This window comes from Aythya ferina (assembly GCF_964211825.1).
Source record: "Aythya ferina genome assembly, chromosome: 1".
NCBI lineage: Eukaryota > Metazoa > Chordata > Aves > Anseriformes > Anatidae > Aythya > Aythya ferina.
This window is the reverse complement of record NC_140296.1, coordinates 146954953-146976748: the sequence shown is the minus strand read 5'-3', so window position 1 is coordinate 146976748 and position 21796 is coordinate 146954953. Positions and strand designations below refer to the sequence as shown.

The 21796-nt window shown below is 47.7% G+C and overlaps 1 protein-coding gene and 1 long non-coding RNA gene across 3 annotated transcripts in view; one reads left to right on the top strand and one right to left on the bottom strand.

Annotated features, from left to right (window-relative positions):
* Positions 1-21796, bottom strand: part of LOC311439773 — a 59949-nt gene that overhangs the window by 20762 nt on the left and 17391 nt on the right. The window lies entirely within an intron of this gene.
* AKR1D1 (aldo-keto reductase family 1 member D1) overlaps positions 5502-21796 on the top strand; it is a 33861-nt gene continuing 17566 nt past the window's right edge. The window contains exons 1-2 of the mRNA XM_084525351.1: positions 5502-5718; positions 21594-21761. Coding sequence (XP_084381477.1) covers positions 5626-5718; positions 21594-21761 — 261 coding nt within the window. The 5' untranslated portion in view covers positions 5502-5625. The remainder of the gene's footprint in view (positions 5719-21593; positions 21762-21796) is intronic.

Here is a 21796-nt window from a genome sequence, read left to right as displayed (position 1 = left end):
GGAGCAGAAACTGAGATAGTGTTGCTAAAAGAAAGTGATAGCATCAGTAAACAGACCTGGGAAAAAATAAGCTGTCTCTGGCTTGATTCATTGCAAGCCCGGCTAGCTGAACTCAAGCACAGGGACAGAGCCTGAAAGACTGCAGGCTCACGAGACGGTGCCTCCACATAAATGATGCTGGAGGACTAGAAGGATTACTTTTCCAGAGGATCAGAAGGATTACCTTTGCAAACAGAGCACCTCTTTCCCTCCCCTGACAGCTCCCAGACCCAAAGGGGACCAGGCGGAGATGTCAAGCCATCCTGCACGGCCACTGACTCTTTCGTTCACGCTCATAGAGCATCCCCTGGGCTCCACGCCAGCTCCGAGGGGAACGGGGACAAACCAGGATGGCCGTGGTGGAAACAGCCCCCGGGAAGCCCCCGTGCCTGGCCGGGTGCAAGCGCAGCCCTGCAGTCGCTGGGAGCAGCCAGAGGATAATGCATAGCAGCTGCTGGCATTCCTCGTGTGCCCTGGGCGCAATCAAGCCCAGCAGTTGACTGACTTTTCCAGCGTTACTGAGAGCAATGGAACAGCGTCAAGGATACCTAGGAATTTCCCTTTTATCACAGCTGTAGCCACAGCGTGTTTATAGGAAGCAGAAGGGATCAGTGGCCCAGCCTTCAAGTATTTTCCTAATTCTCTCCACAGCACAAGTGGTAGGCACATTTTCTCCCTCTCCTCATGCTCTCCTTGTGGATCCAGCACAAATGCTGTACCAGTGCTGGAAAAATGGGGCCAGCTGAGGTTTTTGGAGGTTATGCATTGCTTTCTGGGTCTTGCAGTGAAAAGTTTCAGCAAAAGCACACGTGTATTATACTGCCAGTACTACAGAGCTGTAAGTCAGACACCATTTGAAAGAAAACTTCAGGGCTCCAAGGCAGGACTCACACAAACCAAATCCTTCGCAGACATAAAAATTATTTAAATAAACCAGAACAAGTCACTTAAGTATTTCATTGTTTGCGAAGTAGTTTATATGCAACAGTGGGAGGCAGAGGAAAAGTGTTTGCATAGAAACTCCTAAGAAGGCCCATTATATGGCACTTCCCAACAAAGCCCAGGCTGTTATCCCAGCTGTAATCAGTCTCATTGTGCAACAAACACGATCAAAGGGAAAAGATCGTGAACGCTCCCATACGAGAAAACCCTTGGCCACTGAGCAAGGAAATTACCCGGGCAATATAAGGTATCGCTCACCTCGCTGCCTGTCCTTGAGAACTAGACCATGGCATACAGGAAGATAAAAACAAGCTGAGAATATGGAATTAGTAGATGCTGAAACTCTTTTTTTTTTTTTTTTTTTTTTTTTTTTTCCCAGATAGAAAGCATTTTCCAGCTCAGTTTAGACCATTTGTTTCCATATTAAAAAAAAAAAAAAAAAAAAAGTGGTAAGAAAAAAAATCTCATTTCATTTCTAGTTCACCTACAAAACACTACACAGACATTTCTTAGAGTTGATAAGAGAGATTGGAAGTTTCTCTTTATATGTATTAGTTAATCGTATTTAGTGAGGTAAAGGGAAAAGAAATATTGGTCTTGACACGTGCTACCAAAACCTCTAAGCTAAATAGTAGTAAATATACATTATAAATAGATATCCCACAAGCACAATGGATGCATGCTACTTTATATGAGCTATTAAAGGACTAGCCTGAAAATATGCAGACTTTAAGACCATGTTTTAAGAAATTCTAACCAAAAACACATGCAGAGTATGCGTTGTAGCAGGTAATTGCACATCGTGAAGCACAGCTCATACAGAAAATAGAAACGGTGTAGCAACATGCGTTTTTTGTCTAATAGAGAAGCCCATGTATTATAAAAACACTTCCCAGTTTCCTTCTAAGAAAGCTAATTTTTTAGGCACTACAGGTCACTAACCTCTAGAAACTCACTAATCTAATCTGCAGTGTGTAAACACACACAAATTTACAAGATCCAAGAGAATGCTATTTTTAACATCTTCCCTTGTCCAAAACATCAGCTTGCTAAAAAAAGAAAAAGGAACTGCAGCCCAAAAATCTCAGAAAAAAAAAAAAAAAAAAAAAAAAAAAAAAAAAAAAAAACACAAAACCCAAATGCTCGTCCTCTCCAGTCAACAATTCTTTCTCATTTCCATCTTTCATCTTCTGAAATCTAGGGAGGCTGTTTTTTTTTTTTTTTTTTTTCCCCAGGATACTCAGCAATTCAGTGCAAAATGAGAAAAGGGGTGATCTCTTTCCTTTAAAAGACTGCTGACAAACTTTGTTTGGCTAAAGGGGACATTAAGCACTTTCTTTAGCTGAGATTTCTACCGTTTTTAACAGGAAGAAACCTCAGCTGTCTGATACACTTTTCCTTTAAGATCTTGTATGAAATCATTACCTGTTGCGTGTATGTACAGGGGAACAAAAGCATTTAAGTATAAGCTGCTGCTTTTCAAAACCCCGTTCTTTACTGGTCTGAGATGACTAATGGAGCTATAAAACTGCACCATCAATCCAGGAATCATGAATATACCTTAGTTGCCTTTTTAAGGTGTTTTTGTGTGCTTTACAAGCCTTGCTAGAGGCTGCGGACTTGTGCCGATAGGATGGTAATTCTCATTACTTGCTCCTAAAGCCAGGCTGACACCTCATTGTTTTTGTTTCCTAGAGAAAGAGCTAAGATCACATCTGCGTTTTATAAAAGCTCCTGAATAGTTGCTGATCAACAACAACCAGCAGCCAAAGCTTTGCCTCCAGAAACTTGCATTGTTTTTCAGTTGGAGTTGCTAGATACAGTGTCCTCGTAAAAAGTCTGGTTAAGTCATTTAAGCCCTGAAACCAAGAACTATACTTCCCTGGACAGCTAGCATTAATTGTTACTAATGAGAATTATATCCAAAGGATTCTGGACTGCATTGTTCAGCTTCCTTTGTTCTTTAAAGGATACTCATCATCGAGCTAAAATCCACCAGTACTTCTAGGTTTTGTGCAACGAGGCTATTTCAAGCTAGTAACTCAGACGTAAACGGGGAAAAAAAAATACATTTTTCTATCTGTTTGCCGGTTTTTATTATAAGATCTGTGCAGGCATTAAAACAGTAGGGCAGGGAGCTGGAGCTGCGATGGGAATTAAGAAGTTGCATGTGTAAAAGCATTCACGCTACTCGCTATTGGCCAGGGCTGGGGGAGGACTCATAAACCTCGCTGCGATTTCTCCAACCAGCACATGGGCTGAATTTTACAAGGACTGGGCTCGCAGTGAACCAGAAGAGGCAGCTGATGCCTGCTGCCCGAGGGCTGCCGGAAACCCCCACCGCACCGAGTGCCGGGGGCTCGCAGCGCAGGGGGCCCTGGGGCTGCCGGGCTCTCCTGGCAGACCACTTTTCCTGACTGTTCCTAGAAGCTGGAGTTGTTCTCCTGCCCCAGCTCAGTTTTCTGTGAATTACAGCAAGTCCATCAGCCCCCCTTTCCCAGCTGTTGGTGCTCCTTGCACTTTTTCATGTACAGGCACCACAGGCACAGTTTGGGGTCACACACAGCTCAACGCACGCATAGCTCTGATGCCGGAGCAGATGATCCAGCTGGTTCATCTGCACCCCAAGGCAAATGAGCAAGTGGTGCCATAAATCTCCCACAAATTGTTGGATTAGGGGGAATGATTGGAAAAGTGCTGGGGTTGGCTTGGAGTGTGGGAGCTCAGGGGTAGGAACCAGCCACAGGGCAGTGGGGCCTCTTCACGGGATACCAGTTGGGGAGTGGGGATGGAGGGGTCCCCAGACGCCCTCTGCCACCTCAGACTTCTCTACTCACAGCACTTCCATCTTGCTCCATGCTGTTCCCTGTTGGAAGCAGGGCAGAAGTAGGTCTACAGCCAAGTGCTGTGGCAGACTGTTCCACACGCTGGCATCGACTTGTCCTCCCACAAACACACGGTACATGGCTGTCACAGAGAGGGGAGATAAGAGTTTCTCCTGCAGCAAGCAAATTGCAGCCAGTTATGCTGGGAAGGCATGGAGGAGGTCACTGGGTTCCCTTCCTCCCTATCCCGTGGGAACCCCTGTACTCCCAGGTACCCGCAGCTTATGATAACGTGGGATGGGGTTCAGCAGGTCCGAGCTGCCTACAGTGCCCACAGGCAGGCTGTAGTTTGTCCCAGTTTTGCTCCCCAAGATGATAACGTGGCCACCGTACATCTACATCTTTGCAGTACGTTGTGCAGGTGGTCAGAAAAGCCTTGGCCGTGCTCAGTTCACTCCCCAAGGAGCACTTTACACCACGTTGTGCTCTCCTTGTCCTACAGCACTGCACATGCTATCTAGTGGGTTTGCACTTAGTCACAAGCTGCTTGGTAGGCTCCTACCAGCAAAAGCAGCATTTTTTCCATCTCCACTGGAGACTCTTGAAGGTGTCCAACCTGTAACACTGATCTAAAAAGCTCTCTTAGTTAGCATGGTGTTCTTCAGGCAGATCTCCAGTGTTAACAGTCACTACCTTTTCCCCAAACGCAAACTAGCACCTACCTATTGATTTCAAGAACCCTGCGAAGATAGCTTATGTGATGGATCCATGAACCCCTCGTTGAATTGCAGACCTGCTGAACACGCACAGAAAGCTAGGTGTGGTATTACAAGAGTGAAAATAACCTTCCTGGTGAAGGATATTGTTATGTCCAAGGTATAATCTTCTCTGAGGGCTTATCTTCAGGTGGAACTAGGAAGATATGGAAAGCCATACGTTTCAAAACGGGATGGGGAAAGCTCGGCACAGCACAGCTGCAGGACACAAAGTAGCTGGCTCAGGACAGGGAACATCTTTGCAGCGTGGAGCAAAAGCTGAGCCCCGGGTGGATTGGGAGTCAGAAAGGACAGCAAGAGCTGTGGGTTGGATTTCACAAGGAGCATTGTCCCCTTCAGGGAGAGCAGCAATAGGAAACTCATACATTTTTTTTCTACCGTGGTGCAGAACTAGACTGCGAGGAACTGTAATTCGGGACTCACACTGAGGCAGGGGAACAATTCACCACCCTGCCGGCTGGGATTTTCTTCATTCCTCCCTGCCCCTAAAACACCAGTCACCAACCTGCGGGCAGGAGGGGAGCCCCCACCCGGGGCAGACACCAAGCGAGCCCCACTCCTTTCAAAACCAGCCTCACCCCTCCGCGGAAAAACTCCCCAAACCCGCGATCCCAAAGCCAGGGAAGCCCCGGGGAGCCCCCGACCCCCTTGGGCGCGGGCGGCTCCGCGCTCTAAGGCGCGCCCCGAGTTTCCCACGGAGCAGCCGCTGCCCGGCGCGACCCGGCGGGGCTGAGCCGTGCCTTGCCGAGCCGTGCCAAGCCAAGCCAAGCCAAGCCAAGCCGAGCCGAGCCGAGCCGTGCCGGGGCGGTGCGCGGGGGCCGCCGGTGTCCGCGGAGCCGGGGCGGGGCGCGGGGCGGTGCGGAGCGGGGCGCGGTGCGGGGCTGCGACGGGCACACGTGGTGGCTCAGCCCCCCAAAAAGGCTTCTCCCGGCCGGCGGCAGCGGCCACTTCGGAGCTCGGCCCCCGGAGGTGGGTCGGGGCGCAGGGGGCTGGCTGCGGAGCGGCGCCGCCCGGCCGTGCAGGCAGCCCTACCTGGCGGCACGATGAACCTGACGGCCGAGAGCCACCGCGTCCCGCTGAGCGACGGGAACAGCATCCCGCTGCTGGGGCTGGGCACCTACGCCGACCCCCAGAAAGTAAGTTCGGGTCCCGGGGCAGGTGGGGAGCTGCCCTCCTGCTCCTTTCCTCTCCTCCCTCCCGCGCCCGGCTTGCCTTTTGCTTCTTTCCGCGCAAACTTAAAAAAAAAGAAAAAAAAAAAAAAAAAGCCGACTTCTATTAAGAGCACCGGCAGCGCGCAGAGGTGGAAAGGTGGGAAGAAGGGGAGAAATATCCCAAAATCCTGCTGATCTCAAAATCCTTGCGTCGCGCGCCTCACCTCCCGCACCGCCGCCGAGCTCCGCGCTTGGGGGCGCACGGGGAAGGGGCTGGGGACCGGGGACCCCCGGGGGCGCCGCGGGCAGCAGGAGAGGGGCAGCCCCCGGAGAGCATCGGGTCCTCGTAGGGGGTCCCCGAGCCCCTTTCCCGGGCTGGGGCGCCGCGTTTCGGCTCCCCCGGGCTGGCCCCGATGCCCCCGGCGCTGATAAGACGAGGGATTTCGGACCGTCTCGCAGCTGGCCCCCGCCACTTTCCAAGGAATGTTCCTGAAACAAAGACCCAAATTCCTGCATCCTGATTCCTGCGGCTCCCACAGCTGACTGCCAGCGGCCAAACCACTCTCAAATACTCTGCATCCCTCGGTTTTGTGCGTCCCGGGCAGGCATCCCAGCTAACTGTGGCACTTTTCTGCTGCGTCAAGGCCGTGGAAGCACACCTGATGCTCCTTCCCTCCGCACACCTAGGAACACGAAGGCAATTCCCTAGCAGCTACCTTTGGTTCTCCTAAGCAGACTGATCTTTCAGCAGCTCTTTTGTGTTTGTTTGTCCGAAGGGAAGCGAAAGAGGTACTGTCGCCAGCCCCCTTCTTGTGTAATAGTATCAGAGTTGAGATGCGATGTTGCATGCATGACTCTGCATACCACGAGGTATTTAAAAATACCTTTTCTTTTTTTTTTTTTTTCTAAGAAAATTCTTGATTAAAGCCATTTAACAACTGCTAAATGCGGCATATTAATGTCAAAGAAGACCCTCAAGAAATGCTGCTGCAGGCAGTGGATGAGTGATGCAGAAGGGGTGTGAGAAATCCCCAGAGCTGCCAGTATCCTCGCTTAGCAGCGCCGGTTCACGCAGGGAGAATCAGTGGGAATCTGCAATTTCAGAGGCTGGGCACCGTCCCCCACATCACTAGAGTTTTTCTGGAGATATTTTTAGCTAGTGATGTTCCTTGAATAAGGGTTGGCGAAACAAAATTAAACTCTCTAACAGGAGCTTTAACATACCACAGCCGAACATTGCATAATTTGGTGACAAAACAGTTCTGAGCAAACTTGGAGCCTCTCTTTGCAGTTCTGCCTGCTGTGCCCCCAGTCCTTGGGTTGCTGACAAAGGGGTGGCCCAGCCTCACCATGCTTCCCACCTACAGCCTGGGTGAGCTGTGGCATTATTTAGCTAAAGCTGGCTGCTCAGAGCGGTAGGAACCTGCCTGAGCCCAGCGGGGAGGCGAAGGGATTCCCCATCCAGGGGCAGCCTTCTCGGCTAAGAGTAACCCTGCTAAGAGTTCACTCTGCAGAAGGTCCGATGTCCTGAAAGCACCACAGCCGCAGTCCCACTCCTTCTGCCCCAGCCCTGCAAAATCCCATGTCCTCCTTTGCCCGCCTGCGGGTCAGAGCGACGGCGAGCCCTCCCCGTGGAGCTCGTCCAGCAGTCATCAATCATTTTTAGGTGCTGGTGGTTTCCAGCCGAATCAGCCCCTGGGAACTGGCTTTCTGCATGTGCCTCCTTTGTTTTCTGGGGACAGGACAATGCAGACAGGGCTTTGCTATGGCAACCCGAATTGAGAGCAATTGGGACCCCTGTGTAAGGACACCCTCCGTGGGGATGAGTGTGTGTCCCAGCCACCCATTCACACTCCCCCCACATGTCTGTAGGAGTTTGATTCTCTGAGCTGTCTCCCTTGCACATGATAAATGTGTTAAAAAGTTGTGAGCAGGAGGAGGAGCTGAGAAGAGGTAGCACGAAGCACTGAGAAGTCCCTTGCAAAAGTCTCCTTTTCTCAGGAGACCAGGTGAAACACTACGTGTTGATCCGGAGGCGCTGCAGCCCTGTGCTAGGATTAGGACAGTGTGTTTGAATTGGGGAACATGCCAGGGAGGGCAGCTGGGGAAACGTGGTAGCAGGGCACTGCTGGATTTGTTGCAGGATTGTTTGCAGCTGCTGGTTGGTGATGGGGCAGGGCAGTTAAATGGGTCATAGCTTAGAGCTTGTCCATCCCAAAAAGGCTGCTTTGCCAATGGGAGGACGGGGGGCTTCTGTTAAGGTCTTGCCATGGCAGTGAAGTGTGGCTGAGCTGGGACAAGCTGCTCTGCTGAGTGCTGACTTGTGCCTGGCGCACCTTCCACCGGGATGCCTGGCAAGGTTTCCATCCTGTTCCTCTTGCCTAGAGAGTTGAAAGGGATTGTGGCAACAAGGGACAGTTTCAAGGTTTACCTTAGCGAGCAAGGCTATAAACTAGCACTGACATGTTTCCCTTAAAGCAGTTAGCTGTAGCCTTTTGTGGCCGAATTGCTTCAGAAGCTGCATCTGAGCCACCCGTTCGCCAGCGGTGGGGGCAGACGGCTGGTGGAAGTCGCGGTGCCAGCCGTCCCAGGCACGCTGTTTCTGCTCATGACTCAGATCTCCGCGACATGTAGCCATTTCGCGCTTTGATATGAAACGCAGAGCCGCTCACTTGTCAGATTATTCATCTTGCTCTTGGAGGCAGACTTTTTTTTTTTTTTTTTCTCTCAAAGGTTATTCACCCTGGCACCTCCATGTCAGAGCAGCTTGTCCAAAACAAATCTGTTTTCTCAATCTGGCACTGTAGCCCAGTAGCTCGTAACAAGCCTGGAGCGTTCTTCCTGAAGTGCAGGAATGCACCCACTGGTTAAGCAAACCAGGCATATCTAGCTAGCCACGGAGCAGGGAAAGCTGTTCCTCCGACGGCTGGTTACAAGGAAACAGAGGCAGGAGGCCAGCTTTCATGTTTCGGGCTTTGTCTGGGTAAGCTGCACAGCAGCGCGTTCAGAATTGAAATGTGTCAGCAGCTCAGCTTAAATAACTTAATTGTTCTCCTAAAGACTACTTCGGAAGATAAGTCATGCTCCTGCAGTTGTGAAACATCAGACAGAAAAATAGAATCTGTTGGCTGAAGCTTGGTCTTGTGCACGAGCTTACTGTCTCAATGAAGCACATCGCTCAGCTGGAGCAGAGCTGGCTGCTGGGGAAGAGGGCTGCTTGACAATCAGGTTACTTTGTTGAAAGCTTTTTCCCCTCACTTAAAGGAGAGCTGCTCTTCTGGCTGGATACAGGTTGAACTAATTACTCAAGACTAAAACCACCCATAGCACAAAGTTAGGGGTTGCTTTTTGTCTTATGCTCCTAGCATAGCAGGAAAATGCAAAGAATCCACTTGCTATCAGCTCATCTCCTACCAGAAAGAAAAGAATCCTCACTGGGTCATAGAATTAGTGATAAATCTGGACTGATAGTTAGAAAAGCACTTAGAAAACACTTTTGCTGCTCTAAGTGGTGTTTCCTATTCTTATTTCCAAGGAATGCTAATAGCTGTCTTACCAAAAAGCTTAGTTTGCTTTTTGGTGCAGATGCCAGCGCACTGAAGTTGATTTTGTGCTCTCCTTGCACAGGGAAGGAAACAAGTAAAATCTTGCCTGACATAAATTCGTCTCTCTATCCTAGCAAGGATGGACTCAAGCAAAACACTGAAAACCCCAGTTGCTGTCTCCTTCTCTTTTTCTCTCTTCCCTTCTCCCCATTGTTCCTTCCCTTCGTGGATCTGGGAGAGAACCACAGCAGGAACAAGGTGTTGGGACTATCAAGGCCCTCCAGATGGCTTTAAAATTCGAGGCCAATTCTGCCTCTGTCTGGCTGCATGGATCCTCCTGGCAAAGCCCTGAGTGTGCGGGACTGGCTCTGCCAAGGCTGCGCATTCAGCTTTCCCTCCCCGAGGGCCTCCAAGCTTTTGACCCTATTCTTGGGGGTATTAAACACCTTAAAGGGGGAAAAGTGGGAGAAGGCAGCCCCAGGGGGGCCAGAGGGGAGGGTGGAGGAGGAGGACAGCCCCCATGTTGAGCCCGTAGCATCACCCCATGTGAGTGCAGAGCTGGATCGGGGGGCTCGGTTCCCATGCCACCAGTGAGTGGTACCCACACCTGGCGGGCAGTGGATGAGGTGCGGATATGAGCAGGCTCAGAGGGGAAAGGTGCTAAAAACGCTCCTAAATCCTGGAAATCCTACGCCTCGTTAAAACTGCCCTTACGCCCGCTTCACTTCATAACTCATCCCTGTCAACGCGGCTAAGATCACCAGCCCGGTGCCTCCACATAAATACTGGCTGTCTCCCTGGAAGGTCAAGGGGCCTTGGCCGCACATCCTCTCCTGCCTTCCTGTTTTGACTGAGGGAGGAGAGGGCTCGGAGGGAAGGTTGTAGCAACCACACTGTACACAGGCACTGCTTCTGAAACATAAGATTGGGCAAAGCGCTCAAGAATAGCACTGGGTGAGGGCTTTTGGCAAGTTGTGACTCTGCTAAAAATGAGGTTCTGAGGTAGCCAAATCCATTCATAAATTGGAAGCAGTTTTGTGGAATAGTTTCAGGCAAAACAAATGGCAAAGCATTTCATTTTGGGCACTGGCAGTACAAGCTGAGGAATCAAAGGATTATTAAAGCAGTTGGAGGGAGCAGTTGCCTTACCCCGAATAGCCCGCTGGTTAGGGAGCCCACATGGGCGGTGGGAAACCAGATTCAGTTCTCCCCACCACCTCCAGGGATCAGATTCTTATCACACCACCCAGGGAAATAATGTGATCGTCGGGTATGCGGTAGCTTGAGGGGGGCAAGAAGAACCATGCACACATTGGAGAGGGAGGAGCACCCGTCCCACAGCCCGGTGGCTCTGGCTGCTTGAGGGCTCTGTGTGATTTCTTGCCAGGCAGGAGAGACCCGTGCCTGAACCCCTAACTGCCACAAAGTCACCCTCGTGAGCGTGAGCCTGGCTTTTGCTTAAAAAGGGATGGCTGGTTTGAATCATGGAAAGGAAAAGTTCATCCAGGGCTCCCGCATCCGATCTGAGTGACCAAGTGAAAAGCCTTTTTTAGTACCCTGAGCTACTTTCTACACCCTAGCTAGAAGCTGAACAGAGTAAATTTTTGCTGTATAGTCCCAGCAGCCCCTAGTGCTCTCGTAGGAGCTTTTATGCCAAAAATGTTCCTTGCACGAGGGTGCGCACACAAATTATTTCAATCAGCCCTCATGGTGTGGGCTGCATCTCTGCTGCAGGCTGCCCTTCACTGGGGCTGGCCGCAGGCAACCTTAAAGCCAAAAGAGGTATCAGTTAACTTGTCCCCATGGTGAGATACCTGGATCTCTAAGCTGCAGTACAGGGAGATTACACATGATTTAATTCTCTTTGTTTTCCTCCTGGCCATCAGCAGCTTCTGAAACATGATCAGATGAAGACAGCAATGATAGCAGGTGACTTGTAGAGTCACCTGGCTTGACCCAAATCCATGAAATGGATGGGGTATTGAAAGTCCCAGGCAGGAGCGATATCTAAGATCTTCACAGTTGGGGTTGAAGCTTAAAGGCTTCCACTTCCTGATCTCTTCTCTATTATTTTCTCCTTCTCCAAATCCAAGCTTTCTTCTTCATCCCAAGGCAAACCTCCCACTCTGCTACAAGATTTTACTTGAAAGAAGTAATAGAGGTAGAAGCAGGAATTGCCATAACATGCACATGTCCTTACAGCCTTAGTTTACTTCTCACAGCACACTATTAAACAATAAAAAAAAAAAAAAATAAAAAAAAAAAACACAGTCCTATTAACATGAACAGTAGCATGCAAATATGTACGTGAACTCAGAGTACCTGGAGTGTGAAGTTAGCTCTGTAATGAACCTGCACAAAATCACCACAGATGTAGGCCAGTGATACATTTTGCCTTTTTTTAGCCTTAAAAAAAAGATATCAGGAACCCAATTTGAAAAGAGCTCGGGGGAGTCAGCTGACACACTTGGCTACAGACTGTCATATTCATGCCCTGAACTTAAGCAGTAAAATAAGCTCCCAGAAGAAAACTTAGTAAATAAATAAATAAATAGATAGATAAATTGTGGGGCCATATTCCCCTAGCAGCATTTCCAGAGGGCATGGTGCCCCTTTACAGTCCATGCTGGTGACCACTACTGTCTTTATCAAGCCATTTGCTTTCTGAGCAGCAGCATTTCCCTGTGGGTATTAATCGACCTTATCCCCAGCGAGCAGCAGAGACACACTGCCTCTCAGGGCTGGGATTTCCAAGGCATCTCTCAGAGTCTCCAAGGACATCCTAAAGCCACACTCCCAAGCTGAGACCCACACACTAGAAGCAAAGGTGGGAGGAAAGAGGCACATTACTGCAGCCCGGGGAGAAAGCCGTGCCTGAGCTGCTCCACATCCACCAAGACAGCTCCTTGCTTGCCTATGAATAAACCATTAGCCTAGCCTTCAGGCTGAACAATATTTACCCCCAAACTATGCTTCTGTAGCCAGATCAAAGTTATGCCTCAGTTGGTTTCCCACTTGCAGAACTAGACCCTACCCTAGCCATTCTGCTTGCAGCATGCAAGTGGCACACCTCACCTTCGGTTATGGGCGGCAATGCCCTCATTGCTTAATCTCTCAGATTTTGTTCCTTATTCCTCGACTAAGCAATGCCCTCATTGCTTAATCTCTCAGATTTTGCTCCTTATTCCTCGACTAAGTCACAGTTACTGGCAAGACCTGGTTGCCAAGAGCGGATGAAGGCAGCATTTCTTAGTATTTGGTCCCCAGATGCCGGGATGAGGCAGCAGCAGGCGCCAGCAGAACAACATGGCTCTCGGGCAGGAGAGCAGCCAATGGTTTGGAAACACGATCAAAAGCCCCGTAAGTAAGAAGTGACAGGAGAAGGAGTCCGTGCGAGGCTTCAGGAAACTACAGTGACTCTGGGCTATGTTACCACCTTAATCCATCCCTGCTTTTTGCTACACAGATGGCGAGTATGCCAGAGCACAAGGGATGAACGCTTAAGGTCCTGCTTTCACGGGCTGTCCTTCTCATCACAAATAAATGAGGGTACCGAGTAGAAAAATGCACAAAATCAAACGGTTTTCAAACAAATCCTGCTTTCATCACTGACTTTTGCTAAAAATCTTAAAGTTGCATAGCACATTTTTTATTTCCCTGTCATATATACTTTAATGGCGTATTTGCCACCAACGAAGAGCAGAGTTCATTTATCTTGCAAATAATCAGAGCCTTTTCCATTCTGCCATACAACTTTCCTGCTCTGCAGCTGGAACAATCTTTCTACACTCCCATGCCTTCAATGCTTTCTCAGCCGTGACCTCTCCTCCCCCTGCCTGCTACCACCTCTTGACGCCTCAGTTCCTGCTAACTCCCTGTAATCTCATGCTATACAATGGAACAGTTTTGGCTCGCATAAATGCAAGATCGCATCTCTAACTCATTAAGAAAGAAAAATTAAGTCATCTAATTATATATATATAAATAAAAAAAAAAGACCTGTTAATCAGAAAAGCCAGCCTATTTTTTTTCTGATATGTGGCAAGCTCAAAAGCTACCTTTTGCGCAAGATCTATCCTTTTACTGGTGAAGTTGGATTTGACAAAATGACTTATCACCCTCTGTCAAGCTGGAGAAAAGATTCTTGCACATAGCTTTCTTTACAATGTAAGCTGTGTTTTTATGAGTTTTATTTGCACAAAGCTCTATTTTATTGGCTCTAAGTGCTGAATTCACAGAATTGCCTGTTTGCCTTTCTCTATCTTCTCTGCTGAAATCTCTGTGGTTCTTAGTTTCTATGAATCCCGTAGCTTACAAGAAAACAAACTGATAGTATGACTAATCTCTGCTTCATGCCAGTGGCTTCTGTGGTGTTTCCAGCTCTGAACACGATTAGCGTCTAATCATATGTGGCAGATTAAAAGCTTCATTCACTGAAACGGTCAACATGTGAAATGCCTGATGGGAACAGACCTAGTCTCAAGGAAGAAAGCAAATGAAAGACTGACTTTCTAGCTACAAAGTTCATCAACCTATGGAGCAAAACGGCCACAGAATTGGTAGTTGCAGAAAATGGTAGGTTTCTTAGTTTGCCCTGATGAGCAGATGGCATCACTGGTAAGTCAGAATGACTTAGCCCCCCACCCTCAAACATGAACATGCCTTAAACTACGGGACCAAGAGATGCGTCCAAGACCCTTGTGCAGGGCGGATGACCCAGGCTGATGAAAGCGCTGACAGCTAGATAATTGCCTGGCCCTGGTGCAGCGCTGCCTGTGTAATCCAAGCGGAGGGGCTGGCTCTTGCAGCCAACCTGGCACAGCTTCACTTGGCTCCTGGAGGCGGCACCGACACACTGCCGGAGCACTCCGGGGGGAGAAGTTCCCAGAGCAAGGCGACATTTAGGAGATGACAGCTTTGGCTGGGAGCTGGTATGGCTCTGGGACGGTGGATATCAGATGCTAACATCACCCGCTGAGCTAGATGTCTGGCTGTGACAGAGGGTGGAACTGCATTTAATCGGTCCAGATGCAAAACTAATAGAAGGTTAATCCAGATAAGCTTTTAAGGACGGTAGCACTACCCAAAAACAGTCTTAAGGATTCTTGTTTGAAAAGTAACCAAACAGGAAGCAGACCTTTTCCGTTCCATAGCTGCACACGGCAGTGATGAGCACGAGCTGTTTCAATACATCCCTCTTCCAAAAACTACAAAGCTAGCTGTTACCAATGCAAGAATATGCAGCCCAAATATTGACCAAAAAAAAGATTACTTTTTCTCTTTCTCTGGCTTTGTAAAGATGCTGGATTTTTAACCCTGCCCAAGAGCCATAGGGAAAGCCCTTCTATGTAAATAAAAGTTCTGCAGACTGCTTTACAGAAGTGGAGACAGGGAATCGCCAGCATTGTTGAAGAGAGTGGAAAAACTGAACCCCTACAAGTGAGTCATCTGAATTAACATGACTGAAAGATACACTTTTTGGCAAGAACACTTAGAGCCCAATTTTCCAGGCAAACCTGCTCCATTTTCTGAAACGTCCCTGAGTGACTCCATACGTTAAACGTGGCCGCGCACTCCCACGTGTCCCTGGTGCCGTGCGGTTCCCCAAGGAACAGCGTGAGTATGTTCTTACAGCTCATGCGGGAAGTGAACATCTGGGCTGCGTCTTTGGTTGACCCAGGAGGCCACATTTGTCAAAACTTGAAAACGCTGTGCAGAAAATGCCTCTTTAAGATTCATCAAAGCCAACTTTTGTTGGTTCAGATAACTAGGTGGTGGAATTCCCCAAGCTTTACATCTGCCTTCACAAACGTTTCTGCCAACTGGTGCCAGAAACCTCTCCCCTTTAACTCTAGGGAATGAAGTGGAGGAACTACTGGCAATCTTTGCTTTCTCCTCTGCTATTGCACAAGCTGGTGCTTCATCCTCCCCTAGTACCTCACACGTCCATGGGATCACATTTCTTGTTTGAAGGATGTTTAGCATCCACCCTTGCAGTTAGATGTGTGCTTTCTAGGGCTGGATGGCTGGACATCGTGTGCTCCAGCTCTACAGGAAACTGTCCCAGTACACCCCGCTGGCACTGCGAGCATGGGACCCCAGCGTGCACATCATTTTCTTGGTTTGCTTTAATCCTCTAACTGCTTAAAACTGGGGCATGGCAGCCCTTTTGCTTAGGCTTGCCTTAAGTGAAAACTTGCAGCGATCCTCAAGCTGAGGATTCTGCAATCAAGTGGTAAGAAAAACTCCAGCAGCCTCTGCCAGCTACAATAATAAGGCTTTCCTGAACACAGCTTTGGCTAAATCCTAGAATAACAGTGTCACAGGAATTCTAGAAATGCTAAATCTGCAGTTATGCAATCTAGGTTGCTGCTGTTCAGGCAGTCAGGCCTCAGGCTTCGGACCACTGACGGGACACCACACCAGACAAAAAGGCAACCCTTGTCCATGCTCATTTGCAGCACAACCCGAGGCAGAGCGCATCACCATTCACCACATCTACTGTGGGTGCATTTGCCATCCTGTACTTCCTAAGGCAATGCAGTGTGTGCTATGGAGCATAGCCCCAGGCCAGCACAGCAGCCCCTTGCTGTGCTCCCTGCCTCCGACCTCAGCTCTACCTGCTTTTGCAGAGATCCCTTCTCCGGGTTTTGCTTCCCGGATGGTGGCTGCCAACACTTCCGGGGGAGGAAAGCCAGATTTTCCTGTGTACAAGAGAGAGAGATGTGCTGGCGGTTGCGTTTTCCAAGAAAGAGGTGTACGGTACAGCTTCTCCTTTACAAGATTAAACAATTCTAAGAATGTACCCTTGTGCAGCTTATATCCTCTGGCTTTGTAAACTCAACCTGCACTTTCCTGTAATGCCTTCAGTACACGTTTTCTGTGCTCTGCTCCTGACATCTTAAGCTAGTCCTCTTTGTCAGTTTGTCCAGAAAACAGGCAAATGGAAATAAGCAATTGGGCTTCTAGAAACTTGCATAAGAATCTGTGTGTGAGTGCCGAGCTCTGGCAACAGAGGCGCTGAGCCCAGGAATGTACCTACTTTCTCCTTCCTGTATTTAGCTGACTAAGATTCCTAAACAGCAGCTCCACATCTTAAATTATAGGTTAGCACTGGAGCGCTTAGCCCACAGTTTGGATCCCTTGTGTAATTCAGCTGCAGCTCGAGTCAGATTTTTTTCCAGGAGTTGGCCCTGTCTTTCCCAACATCTCAAGCTCTTCCTCCCAGGATCACCAGTCCCAGAGAGGGTACTGGATACCACTCACTGTCCACGTGAGGTGCTCGGGGCTAAGGTAAACTGCTCATCCCATCAAGTGTTGCTTCCTCAGCTCCCATGCACTGCCAAGGTGAGGGCAACTGTAAATCAGCGTGCATGAAATAAGGCAGAGAAGCACGTGGGAGCCTGAGTCAGACTGTTTACCGTATGCGCTAATAAGGAAAAAATGACAATAGCGGTGTTAAGACATTGAAAAGTACTGCCATGAGAGCTGTTCATGTGGTCTTGCAAGATTGTTATCTACCACTGATATGTCCTGTTAGCTTTGTCTTTGGAGGTAACCATAATCCCTCTCTACCAGCTATAAAGTAGGTAGAAATTCCTGACCAGAAAAGGATGCTACAGAAAAGGCAGACTGACTGGCAGGAAGCTGGAATGCAACACTAAATCGCAGTAATGAGCTGGACTACCCCAAACACTGCTAAGCAAATATTGTCCTACTTGAGAGACAACAGCAAAATTTGTGGGTATGCCTGCACCAAAAATATATATATATATATATATATATATATATATATATATATTCTCCTGTGGCTTGATCACGTGCAATCCTGAGCAAAACTGAAGCTGTACATTTTCTGTGGTAGGGAGAATAATTTCTGACAAAATGGGATGTGATGAAAGGTGTCTGGAATAAACATTAAAAAAAAATTTATGGTCTCAGAGGAAAAGAGAGCATACCCTTTCAGACAGGCAGAACTGATGAAGCACATTGCTTTTTCAGACTCATAAAATGTGGTAACTGGCCAGTTGGCTACTTCGTCTATGGAGAAGGGGCCAAATTGCTTCTTCCTTTCTTTCAGTGAAGGTGCAGATCTAAGCCTGCTCCCCACATCCTTCTGCCAGATTTTATTTACCATAGAACCTGAAGGAAGTGATTGCTGGTTTAATCTGTCATGCGTGCCAGTAAATCAGTAGGTTTACAGGCTATTGACTGATAAAGGGAAAAAGCTGCGTGTGTTGTTTCTTTAAACTGTATGATCTTTAAAATAACTTAGATGCTATTAAAGGTGTTCTTAGTGAAAAAGCAAATGGTTCTAGTTAACTGACCAGTTTTTCTTTTATCAGAGTAGTTGTAGTAAATTTAATACTTTTCTGGCACACAGTCACTGAATGTAACAGCACTGCAGATAAAATCTGGCTTACAGTGTACAAGTGGTTATAAAATTCCAGTTCTAAAATAACAGCCCTTGATCAAAGTAGCACGGTTGCAGGGCACACTGATTAGAAACTGAAGCATTCATTACAGCCAAGGATCAAGCACACCTCTTATCTATGGCTAAATAAAATGTAATAAAGAAGTAAAGATTTGTCTTAAGGCCAAAGCCTCCTGAATGACTACTGACAAAGCACGAAGGTTTATAGCACTGAGACATTTCAGTACCTTGTCAGGCATTCATACTGCTCAAAGCCTAATCCCCACTTACTTGGGAAATGGTGCAAGAACACACAGAGGCATGCATAAGGGGAACAGACAGCATGGGCAACCACATTGGCACCATACTTGCTGGTGCGATGCACCACCACCCGTAGGTACACAGCCCACGGTGAGGCTGCTGAGGTCTGGCTGCCCTGGTAGAGGTGAACCACTGCCTAGCCCCTATACCCTTTACTCCACAAAAGACTGAAAATTGAGAAGTCTCAGGCTAAGCAGGTGAGCAGAGAGGAGAGACCCAGGCTTGCACCTTCTCTACTGGAAAGACAGATGAGCCGTGGTGATCTGAGTCATCCTGCTTTAATACAGTCTGTCAAAAACAATGGAATAAGATACGACACTTAAGGCAGCACTTCTAAAAAGTGGCATAAACCACAACATAACTAGCCTGTGCAACTCATCAACGCAGTTTACCACAGCCCATTACTGCAGGCTTTGGAAGGATTAGAAATGTGAAATGCTAGAGATGATAGTTTCTCCATCAGAATGAAAATAAACATACAGTATAAAGTTTCCAGACTCGCAGATGTCCCAGTCCCAGGCCTTCAGCTTAGAGGGTTCAATAAAGGCAGAAATTTCCAAATACCATTCCCTAGGTTCCCTTGCATTTTCATCTGAAACACCTTAAACCAGAATCTGTCAGACATAATATACCACATCAGATGAAATGAACTAGCGCAATGAAAACATTTGTATTTAATGTAAACCCATCTCCAGCCCATGGTAATCAAGGCGTGATCCAAAAAAAAAAAAAAAAAAAAAGTCTCCTCCAGCCCCTAAAGAATAAGATTAATCCTTTAATCCTTGAGATGGAGGAGTCTTTCATAAGATTATTTGTACAGATGTATATAAGTCCCATGCAGAAGATTAAGAAATACATACAGCTCTAACATAAACTAGCCAATTCAGCCAAAGGCAATTGAAGTAGCTGCAGCTTGCTCATTTTCCTCTGTTCCACCCTCCTGCCAAGCCTGCAGTGATACCCTTCTGTGGTATGTGACACTCTGCTCTTCTTTACCTACTCTTTCTGCTTCTCTTACTGACCAAATGGCCCCAGTGCCTGAGAAAATCAGACAACTGAGAAAATTAGCAACTCAGTAATCAACTCAGAAATCCTTGCTTTGTGGAGTTTAGTTTACAGCTTGAGGAAACAACTGGGAGCTGTGCTCATGCCATATGACAAGAGTGCAAGAGAGGTGAAGAAATCTTAGGATCAGGTCCTTAACCCATTTTTAGGCTTTTCAAATAAAAGAAAAAGAAAGAAAGAAAGAAAAAAAAAAAAAAAAAAAAAAAAAAAAAAAAAAAGAGAAAGAAAGAAAGAAAGAAAAAGAAAGAGTTTTAAAACCTGTACTATGGTAATATGTCACTGTAATCAAAATGTTCTGGTTGCATACACACATATAACAGAAATCAGAGCTCTGAGGTTACTGTCAGCAGCACCTACAGGCTCGCGGTGCCCGTGCCAGAGCTTTTCCTCTCTCACCTTCCTCAGACCCTGCACTCGCAGGTTCAGGCAGGGACAGAGCAGTGAACGTGTTGGAGGTTGTCACTGCTCCGTGCCTCGCGCTCTTGTCATGCTGCCCGGCGTGCCCCGAGTGAAAGCTAGCCACTGACTGCTCCTGAAAGGCTTTTAGCCACCCTGATCCTCGTTACATCCTATCAACAGCTAGGCGAGGGCCCTGAGGGGGCTGAGCATGCCCTTTGGAGGCTCCCACAGCGAAAGTAGCAGCATTCAAACAAGCATTTCGTTATCTCTCTTAATTAAGCAGACAATATTGCATCGTCACTGCTCTAATTACTTGAGCATGTCAAATTGCACCATTCTGCCTCTCGGCCCTCTGTAATAAATCAGGGCAAGCACAAACGGCTTTACGTTTTTAAGTAACATTTAGGCACTTCATCCTGGCACGGTAAGTCTCTGCTGAATCTGAACAGAAGCCAGCACAGTCCTGTCTGACAGCAGCCAGCCCCGATGGGATGCTGAGGAGCAGAGTGAGCCAGCAGGGATACAGTCCCATTACTCCAGAATAACCCGCTGCCAGCCCCCAGCCCTGTGATTTTAAAGACAGAGATGTTGACCCCCGTGTGTCTTCAGTAAGCCTTCATAGATCTTTCTTCCATTAACTTGGAAGAGTAGCCCGGTGCTCTTGCAGGCTGCAGCATCCTGTGGCAGCTATGAATTTCACACCTTCCACAATTCAGCGGGTGGTGGAAGAGCAACTGCTAATTTTATGGGAAACTCCTGGAAAGCCAAGCCGAAGGCTTGGAGGCAGACAGTGATCCTTGTGGGGAAAGTGGTCCTCCCTAGCAGAATCTGATGCCAGTCCCATTTTTTGTCATTCCTTGTCGTCAGCAAAACCAACAAATTCGACATCCTCTCTTCATATCCCGTCCCCATTCCAGATGTCTCTGGCTTCTGTTTTCTTCACAGGAGAAGTTTGGTTTTGGTCTCTCGCTTGGAAATAGCAAAATTGACTTTTTGATATTTGCCTGCTGGCAGACAGCAGCACAGCAGGTTGACTCACCCTATTTCAGTTTTCCTTGGAGTGAATCAGATGCCCCTGTCTTAGCAGAGCTATGCCTACAAAAAGTGGGAGAAAAGTGTTGCCACGTGTTATTGAGAGCCCTTGACCACCACTGCTTAGAGCTGCTCTGCTCACACATAATGCAAACTGTGACAACAAGGAGATGTTTTTTCAGCCCAATTTCAGTGTGCAAATGCTTCCAGCGAGCAGTCTTATGCTTTTTTGCTTGGTTTGGCCTGCGTGTATTTTGTTTGCCACTTTGGCTTATGGAAAATCTGGCTGTTCCAGAAAGAAAACACACACAAAAAATGCTTACTCTGAATTTCAGCAAAGATGAGTAAGCATAAGTGCAGCACACAGTACAAAAATGTGCCTTGAACTTATTAAGAGTTTTTTTGAGCTCATCTTAAAGCAGAGTAGTAAGAGGTGTATACACGTACACTAAAAGCCTGCTGATTCTTAGCCACGCTGCAAAGCAACTGTCCACAGCTGGGAATACCAGTAGACCCCCATGAGCTATTGCCCTTTGGACCATGATGCCCCCCCAGTGGTAAGCCAGTTTGAGGAGAAAGAAGTCACATCCAAATTCCTTCTTGCCCTGCTGAAAGCCCTGATGAGTCACAAGGTATTCAAGGAGCTTCTGATCAGACAGATGTTGACCAGCTCTGCTCAGCCAAAAAGCCTTCTTCCATTTGAGGAAGGGAATTTATTGAACAGCTGTTATAGGACAGCCTTTACTCTCCAGATGAGAAATCCTGAAATCATTTCCATCTCAAATATAGTCAGTTCTTATTTTCTGAGGACTCTCGTACTCTTTCTTTCCTAGACACATAACAAATGTTCTGCTTTTCCAGCTCATTTTTCCAGCCTGGTTCCACATTTATGACAGTTTTGAAGAAAAATATGCAGCCCATTTTTGTTCAGAAATTGAAACACAGGTGTTTGGAGAGGTAGGGGATGGTGAAACTGGGTGAAATATATCATGAACCTTGTGGCTATCTCAGCAACTGTTTTATATTGAAAGAGTGGGGAGCAGGATGCTCTCTTGCATACCTTTATTCTTTTTCTTTCCCATTAGACTCCCAAGGGCTCCTGTTTGGAGTCAGTGAAGATTGCCATTGATACCGGTTATCGCCACATCGACGGCGCTTTTGTCTATTTCAATGAGCATGAAGTGGGACAAGCCATCCGGGAGAAGATTGCTGAAGGAAGGATCAAGCGAGAAGACATTTTTTACTGTGGCAAGGTGAGAAACTTGTGCTCAAATTATTTACGCTAAAT